At 45.1% G+C, this 9,066-nt stretch overlaps 1 protein-coding gene across 2 annotated transcripts in view; it reads left to right on the top strand.

The window, feature by feature from the left end:
* The window catches only part of smg7 (SMG7 nonsense mediated mRNA decay factor), a 32,489-nt gene that overhangs the window by 696 nt on the left and 22,727 nt on the right, over positions 1–9,066 (top strand). For both annotated transcript variants that reach the window (XM_047367076.1, XM_047367075.1), the window contains exons 2-9: positions 84–115; positions 2,939–3,056; positions 3,316–3,448; positions 3,715–3,886; positions 4,157–4,228; positions 6,128–6,278; positions 6,396–6,531; positions 6,621–6,783. In XM_047367076.1, the coding sequence (XP_047223032.1) occupies positions 84–115; positions 2,939–3,056; positions 3,316–3,448; positions 3,715–3,886; positions 4,157–4,228; positions 6,128–6,278; positions 6,396–6,531; positions 6,621–6,783 (977 nt within the window). The remainder of the gene's footprint in view (positions 1–83; positions 116–2,938; positions 3,057–3,315; positions 3,449–3,714; positions 3,887–4,156; positions 4,229–6,127; positions 6,279–6,395; positions 6,532–6,620; positions 6,784–9,066) is intronic.

The following is a 9,066-nucleotide window of genomic DNA, read 5'->3' as shown; positions in this document are numbered from 1 at the left end:
GGCCAGGATGAACAGGTATGAGGAAGAGCTGAATGCTGAGTGTTTGTCTAACCCTCTTCTCCTCTCTGTTTACATCCGAGCAGCCAGGCAGAGGCCCTGAAGGCTGACATGACAGGTAGGTTTGCTTTATTACACCCTCACACACACACCTGTACGGGCTGGGTCTGCTTCCTGCTGAGTTTCATGTGGTTACATATGTATTTAATCAGGAGAACAGCTGTAGCAGTAATCGCTCAGTTATTGTCAGATGTTGTCATTCATTTACTGAGAATTAACAATTCTGGTAGTTTTGGACGTAATTCAGAGTTCAGAGATCAACATTTAAACCCCTTATTCCTAATCTCAGTCTGGGCATGGCCACAGTTCACTGGAGAAACCTGTTGGAGGAATGAGATCCTCAAGTAGGAACTGAGGAGGTCAGGACTACTTTTTGTAAATGAAAAGCTGAACCGTAGGATGACCCAAACAATCAATCCTGACTGAAAACAACAAACATGTAATAACCGATTAGGCTTTCCTCACCAATACTGATTTTCTGGGTTTTTTTGTGTTTGGACCTGAAGTTACCGACTTTGACGGGGTCAAAATCTAGGACTCCCTTGCTGATTTTGAGCGATTCTAATTTTTTAAAGGACTGTAACTCATAAGGGAGAAAAGCATTTGCTGCAGGCTCCTTAAAATAAAATAAAACAAATAGAAAATTAAGGAATTATTAAACTATTGCCGTTTATGTTTTAAAACATCTCTAAATAATTTTCATTAGATTTTTATTAAACACAGAAAAATGCGTCCCGTTGATTGATGATTTTATGGACCGCTGATGGTGGCCCTTCTTTTTTTTCAGGCTTTGAATGAATAGAAACAAATCAGGGTTTCCAGCATCTGAACTGATTAATGGGACACTGATTGATTCTGGTCTAAGGTTGGATCATTGGTGCGTCTCTGTTGACTGGTTTCGGTTCTCCACAGTTTACTGGTTCCACAGTATGGAGGTATACGCCTTAAAATCAGAGCCTGCTCTGTCGTTGGTGATCCTCAGGCGACACACTTGTGTTCAGTGGAACCTGGAGGCCCCCTGGGGCCCGAAACATCCTGTCTGCGCTACGTTCATTGATTTGGTGAAATATTTCACAGGTGAAGCTGCTCAGGTCTGCACATCACAGGAAGTTAACATAAATCCTCATTAGACTCATCACTGATATTTGTTTCCATGTATTTAAATGTAGTTTTATTTATAGGTGTATAACTTTGATGTTGTTTTGGTCTTATTACTGACCTTTGATGATGTTTGGTTTGCGGTTGTTAAAATGCTGCAGGTGGATCACCTGCTGCTCCTTGGTTTGAGCGGTCACCCAAGAGCTCGATACACAGACAGGTCTCTGTTAGACGAAGATCAGGACGTTTGTTTTAAATCCTAATCTCCTGTTCCTGGTCCTCCTGCTGCTCCAAATTAAAAAAACAAAACACTTTGGTTCTACAGAACCCTGAGGAAGCCGTGAGAAGGACCTCCTAACATCTTTAATACAGGTTCAGTGTGGTCCGATCAGGTTCTGAGTGGTTCTTGTGTGAGTTCACTGGTGGGCAGATCCTGCTGATTCAGTGAGCTTCAGGTGTTTGATGCTGGATTCTTACTCAGGTTTCCAGCTCAGCTCAGGTTCCAGCATATTATTCTGAAGGACAGTTAATGGAACATGTGATGACTAGATGAAGTGTTGCTGAAGATCTTCTGCTTCACTATTTTTACCCTGCAGCCCGTGTAGAAGCAGAATCTGGACCTGGTTGGAAAGTAGCTAGGTCGTCTGCAGCTCGCTCATCCTGAACGCTGCAGGAGGGTCTGAATCGGGTTTCAGAGTAAACTAAAGAGGCAAAAAGGCTTACTAAGCTTTACTGAACCTTAAGCTTTGGCCCAGATGGGTTTTATCAAACCCAGATATTCTGATGTCTCAGTGTGTGGAAGGACGACATCAAATGATTGAACTGAAACACTGATTTGTTGGAGCTGCAGCCATCAAACAGCTCCATGGAAACCTGGGCTCAGTTGATCAGAATCTGATGGACTTCCTGTTTACAGCCTGGAGTGCTGTCATATGACCTCCGACCTTATCCAGGAGTAAACAAATGAAACGGTTCATTTCATTCATGAAACTCAGGTGAAAGTTCTTTTGTGAAAGGCGATGATCAGATTTTAGCATCAAACATTTAAATTGTCACCAAATCAGCAGAAACTCTCCGTATGTGTTGATGAAAGTTCAGTTAAGGACTGATCCTCATGATGAAAGTTCAGTGAAGGACTGATCCTCATGATGAAAGTTCAGTGAAGGACGGATCCTCATGATGAAAGTTCAGTGAAGGACGGATCCTCATGATGAAAGTTCAGTGAAGGACGGATCCTCATGATGAAAGTTCAGTGAAGGACTGATCCTCATGATGAAAGTTCAGTGAAGGACGGATCCTCATGATGAAAGTTCAGTGAAGGACTGATCCTCATGATGAAAGTTCAGTGAAGGACTGATCCTCATGATGAAAGTTCAGTGAAGGACTGATCCTCATGATGAAAGTTCAGTGAAGGACTGATCCTCATGTAGTCGTTTAAAAGCAGTCAATTCTGTGAATCAGCAGCTGGTCGGGACACGTTGGATGTAAAGAGACGGTTTTATTTCCTTCAGAAATGTAATCAGGAACATTAATAAAACTCCTGTTTTAGTTCACTTCAACATTTAGCTCACATTAAACATCAGTGAGCAGAACCTTCTAGTAAACTGTGACAGTCTAGGTTTGGGTCACAGTCTGGGGTCCATTTTCCACCGCATTAAAAAGGTTTTCTTGTTCAGATTAAGTCCTCTTCTTCCCCCTTCGTCCCTCCTCATCCACCTCCTCTTCATCCTTCCTCCTCCTCCTGCAGCTGCCTTCATGTGTTCGCTTGTCCGTGTGTTTCCAGACTCAAAGCTGGGGGCTACAGAGGTGTGGACCTCCCGCCAGGCCCTGCAGGACCTGTACCAGAAGATGCTGGTGACGGACCTGGAGTACGCTCTGGACAAGAAGGTGGAGCAGGACCTGTAAGCTGCTGCTGCTGCACAGACAAACACACCACCTGGTCACAGGTTCTGATTGAGGCGCAGATATTCTGGATGATTATCAGTTCTTTTCCCGGAGAAAATCAATCAGATGTATTTGAACATCTCAGCTCGGTTCTGGTTCTGCCTTCTGGTCTCAGTTAGTTGCTTATGTTGAAACAAGCCGATCCGTTTAGGTTGTGGGTTAGAAAACCTCCGCTGAGCTCTGACCAGTCTTGTTTGGTTCTGTCCACACATCCAGGTGGAACCACGCTTTTAAGAACCAGATCACCACGCTGCAGAGCCAGGCCAAGAACCGGGCCAACCCGAACCGCAGCGAGGTCCAGGCCAACCTGTCGCTGTTTCTGGAGGCTGCCAGTGGCTTCTACACTCAGGTACGAATTTTATCTTGTTGATGATATGTTCTGATCAAGACTGAGCTATCGGGTTGGCATTAGAAACTGGTTCTCAGGGCAGAGCAGCAGGTTCTGACTGGATCATGTTCGAAACTAAAGTAATCGGGTTTAATTGCTCCCACTCAGCTTATCTTCCTCTCTAGCGGCTGATAAGCGTCACTTTCTGCTGACGGACATTTGAGTAACGTCTAGTTCATTGAGATGTTCTGTGTCTGAGGATCTGATTGGCTGCTGTTGCGTTCCAGCTGCTGCAGGAGCTCTGCACCGTCTTCAACGTGGACCTGCCGTGTCGCGTCAAGTCGTCTCAGCTCGGTATCATCAGCAACAAGCAGAGCGGCGGCAGCGCCATCGTCACGCCTCAGCCCAGCTCCTGCTCCTACATCTGCCAGCACTGCCTCGTCCACCTCGGAGACATCGGTCAGCAGAACCTCAGTTATTCTCATCCAGTTGTTCTGGTCTCCGTTTACCAGTAACTAAGTGGTCAAATAAAACCAGTTGAGTGTAAACCCAGAGATGTTCTGCCAGACAGACCAGCTGAGATCTGGACCTGAGTTATTGTCATGATTCTGATTCACTGATCAGAAGATCTACTGATCTCAGTTCTGATCTGATCTGGTCTCTCGGTCAGAATATAGCAGAACATTCAAACGTTCGGGTCCTGATTGTGTTCCTGGTTCTTTCTTTCAGCTCGGTACCGTAACCAGACCAGCCAGGCAGAGTCGTACTACAGACACGCAGCTCAGCTGGTTCCATCCAACGGTGAGTTGGACCGTTTCCATCTCATTTCATAGCTGAAACGGACTGGGCCCGGCCCTCTGTCATAGCTGCTTCCTGAATGAACGGGCCCAGAAGCTGGTGGGGGTCTCTGGGATCCTAAAGCGGTTCTTAATTCTGCCAGTTGCAGAATTACAACAACAGGGTTCTGGTTTTAAGTCCCGTGTCGGTGTGGCGACCTGCCCAGGGCGTTCCCTGCCTCTTGCCCCTGTAGAGATTGGTACCAGGCCCCCTGTGACCCTGAACAGGGTCCAGTACTTATAAAAATGGTTTCTGCTCATTAATCCATCGAACTAATGTAAAAAGTTGATTCGACCCATTTTTGTTTCTGTGACAAATCAGCGTTTCCATGGCGATATGAGAGGTCAGACTGTTCTGGCCGGGTCCCACATATACCACCGCTCAAAAGTTTGGGGTCACCTAGAAACGTCCTTATTTTCAATAAAAGTTTGTTCCATTAAAATAACATTAAATTCTGTAGAAAAGCAGTCTAGAGAATTTAATGTTCTGAATGATCCATAAAGCAGAATACGGCACAACAATCACTTCCTTGTTCCTGTGGGACATTCTGTCAGCCAATCCAAACTAATCATGTTAAAAGGCTAACTGATCATTTAAAAAGTCCAGCACAGCTGAAGGTGGTTCTACTGATTATAAAAACCATAAAATTGGTCTTCATTCGACGAGTTGATCTGGAGCATCACCAGAAAACAGGAACAGGAATGAGGGATATTCCCAGTCAGAAACCACCAAGAAACTAAAGATCTCATCCAACGTGTTCACTTCTCCCTTCAAAGAAAAGCACAAACTGGCTCTAACCAGAAGAGGAGGAGAAGTGCACACCTGAGCAGGAGGATAAGAACATCAGAGTCTCTAGTTTAAGAAACAGACGCCCCACAGGTCTTCAATCAGGAACTTCATTAAATGGTTCCTGAACAACACCAGTCTCAGCATCAGCAGTGAAGAGGTCACTTCAGGATGCTGGCATTCTTGGTACAGAAGCAAAGAAAAAACCTAATCTGAGACTAGACAGCAAAAGGAAAAGCTTAGGATGGGCAGAAGAACACAAACATTGGACAGAGGAAGATTGGAAAAGGGTGTTATGGACAGACGAATCTAAGTGTGAGGTGTTTGGATCACAAAGAAGAACATTTGTGAGACGCAGATAAAATGAGGAGATGCTAGAGGAGCGCTTCATGCTGTCTGTCAGGCATGGTGGAGGAAACGTGATGGTCTGGGGTTGCCATGGTGCTGGTGAAGTGGGAGATTTGTACAGGATACAGGGAATATTGAAGAAAGGCTTTCAGGCCATGTGGATTGGATCCAGTTTTGTTCTACAAGATCCAAAGCATAGTTCTAAACTAAGCAAGAACCATTCATGGAAGAAGCAGTCTTTAGTGTCGTGGCCAGCACAGTCATTACTGTGGGACCAGTTTGACCATATGGTGCGTAATAAGTGCCCATCAAGACAATCCAACGTGTGGGAGGTGCTTCAGGAAGCATGGAGTGAACTTTCACCTCCGTTCACCTCCACAAACCTAAAACTAGAATACCAAAGGTCTCAAAGCTGTAATTGCTGCAAATGGAGGATTCTTTGATGAAAGCAAAATTTGAAGGACAGAATTTTTATTTCCGACCTAAACTATGGCGTGAATATATATCTATGTATATATCTATTCATTTTGCAGCTCATTTGATTAATAAAAGGTGATTTTCTTGGAAAAACATGAGAGCTCAGGCTCCAGCTGAAGTTGGTTGTTGAAAGTATGGTTTGAATCTCTGCTGATGACCTCCTGGTAGATCTGGTTCCTGTGACTGACCGCTGAATCTGCAGCCATGTTTGTAGTTTCCTCCTGCTGTGATGTTCCTGTGGTTCCTCTGCAGGTCAGCCCTACAACCAGCTGGCCATCCTGGCCTCCTCCAAAGGAGACCACCTCACAACCATCTTCTACTACTGTCGCAGCATCGCCGTCAAGTTCCCGTTCCCGGCAGCTTCCACCAACCTGCAGAAGGCTCTGTCCAAGGCTCTGGAAAGGTACCGCTCCAAAGCCACCACCCGCCTCCCAGCATGGTGGAGCTGTGTTCTGATGCTGCAGAGAAGGATTCACTGTGACCTTCCCTCAGTATAACTGCTTCCTATGTGTCTCTGTAGTCGTGATGAGGTGAAAACCAAGTGGAGCGTGTCCGATTTCATCAAAGCGTTCATCAAGTTTCACGGCCACGTCTACCTGAGTAAGAGTCTGGATAAACTGGACGCTCTGAGAGAGAAGCTGGAGGAGCAGTTTCAGGTACATCAGTTTTACCTGCTTACAGCCTGACCTGGACTCTCTGAACGCTGAACTCATGCATCATAATGTGTGTGTGTGTGTTGGTGCAGAGGCTGATCCTGCAGAAAGCCTTCAGCTCCCAGCAGCTTGTCCACATCACCGTCATCAACCTGTTTGAGCTGCATCACCTCCGAGACCTGACGGCGGACAGCAACGAGCCGAGCTGCAGCGGCGAGCAGCAGATCAGCTGGTTCCAGCTGCTCGGACTCTTCAGTAAGAACCACAGACACACTGGGTCCGCCACATTGAGGGCTTTCTTCATGCATTATAATCACAGTAAAGTTACACACAGGACACCACACCAGGAACCAGGAAAAATCATTCACGGTTTTAAATCTTTTGGCTTCAGCTGATGTTACTCTGATGCTTCAAAATGAAAATCTGAACAAACATCTGCCTTCAGAAGTCACCTAACCAGTAACCAGAGTCTAGCTGAGGCTGTTCTGTTTCTGACCTCAGAGGTTCCTTAGAGAACATTAGAGAACAAACAGCATCATGAAGGAACACAGCAGACAGGTCAGGGAGAAAGTTCTGGTTCAGTTTAAAGCCGGGTGAGGTTCTAGAACAACATCCCAAGCTTTAAACATCTCCCAGAGCTCTGTTCAGTTGATCATCTGAACATGGAGAGAGGATGGATCACCTGCAGACCTACCAAGACATGGAGGTCCACCTAAACTGACAGCAAGGAGAGCACCTCCTGCAGCCTCTAACTAAACTTGTTAGAGACCTGAGACTGAGGTGAAGGTTCACCTTCCAGCAGAACAACCACCCTGAACATTCAGCCAGAGAAACGATGGATAGTTTAGATCATAGCAGAGTCTGGTGTTAGAATGGCATAGTCAAAGTCCAGACCTCAATCCAACTGAGAATCTGTGGCAAGACTTGTAAACTGATGTTCTCAGATGTTCTCCATCCAATGTGATTCAGCTTGTGCTGTTTTACAAAGTAGAGTGGATGTTTAATGCTGGTGGAGATGTACCCCAAATGCACACCACACTTTTCAGATCCATATTTTTAAAGATTGTTTAAACTGATCTACTGGTTTGAGTCAGTATTTTAGTCAACATGGTGGCCCCCAAAGGTCTACCAACACAGACGTTGGAGACGGACCAGTTGCCAGTTACCAGTTACCAGTTGGCCCAATCTCAGCAGGTCCACTTCCAGCTGGTTTCACCATGATGTGACAGAAACACGAAGGAAAGGGAAAGCACAGCCATAAACAAACAAAGAAAAAGTTCAATAATTTGATATTTTAGGACAGTTTTGGAGCTCAGATCTGGAAATGATGCCAGAAAACCAGCAGAATTTGCTAATTGATGTGCTGGTGAGGAGGCTCCTTAATGTGATCAACCCAGACCGATAATCTGTCTTCATCCATCTAAACATGAAAGGAACATGCTCACAAATACAGATTAAACCGTATGACAGCAGCCAGATTGTGTTGACCAGGAACCTTCGACCTCAGGGGACGCTGTGTTTCATCTTCTGACTTCTGAGTACAAACAGAACACACCAACCAGGCCTTCATGTTCTGAGCAGTGCGCAGCTTTTATACCATAATTCAGATGTAGAAACTGTGTAGACGTGTCACACGTAGCCTTCATACATCCCACTCTGTGGTGAACTGAGTATAAATAACCAGGAGTCTTCCACCATGTGTCCAAATAACCATGGCAACGGTGCTGTGACAATCAAAGAACAGAACCAGTTCCTTTCGGTGGAGAAACATGAAAAGACTTATGAAAGACTTTGACTAGACCATGAGGTATGTTTGTGAATTACAGCAAACCAACAACTTCTTGAATAAATCAGTGACTCAAACCTGAATGAAAATAAAACGCTTGTCGGCCCGAACCCGTTTAGTTCTATAATGTCTGCATTAAATCCAAACGGCGCCATCTAGCTGCTGCACTGAGATTAATCATAGCTCAATGCTGATCATTATTATGAGGTGAATATGTCTCCTTTCTTTCTATGAGGAAGACTTTCACCACACACTCTATGTGAAGAACTTTAAACCATTAAAACCATTCAGGACGTCCCACCAATAATGACCTAGAAACCTCCATCACCCAGGAGCCTGATGGAGGTTTGGTCCCAACACAACTATTAGAGTTACAATAATTCTAATTATTATTATAGTAGAAAGGAATCATGGGTAGAGGAGGCCATTGTTGTATTAGTGAGACACATCAGTGCATCACTAATAGGTTGAACATTTATTGAATGAAGATACTTTCTATTCATTAAAACATATTGACTTCCAGATGGGGCCCCTATAGCAGTATGGGTCCAGTCCATAGATCTGATTACATTCAGAAATCAGCTCCTTGCTGCCAATGAGAGCCTGAGTTTAGGGGAACTTTCTATATCTGAGCAACATCAGGATGAGGCCGACCCATATGGCTGGCATGCCCCGGTTCATGGATGACCCGACCCGTTAGTCAGCTCCCTCTGAGAAGCTCCGGTTGAAAGGATCACAAGGTAGTGAGAACT

The sequence above is a fragment of the Girardinichthys multiradiatus genome, chromosome 6 (genome assembly GCF_021462225.1).
Source record: "Girardinichthys multiradiatus isolate DD_20200921_A chromosome 6, DD_fGirMul_XY1, whole genome shotgun sequence".
In the NCBI taxonomy this organism is placed as follows: Eukaryota; Metazoa; Chordata; class Actinopteri; order Cyprinodontiformes; family Goodeidae; genus Girardinichthys; species Girardinichthys multiradiatus.
Note: the sequence above shows the minus strand (reverse complement) of the source record. Positions and strands in the feature narration are given on the sequence as shown.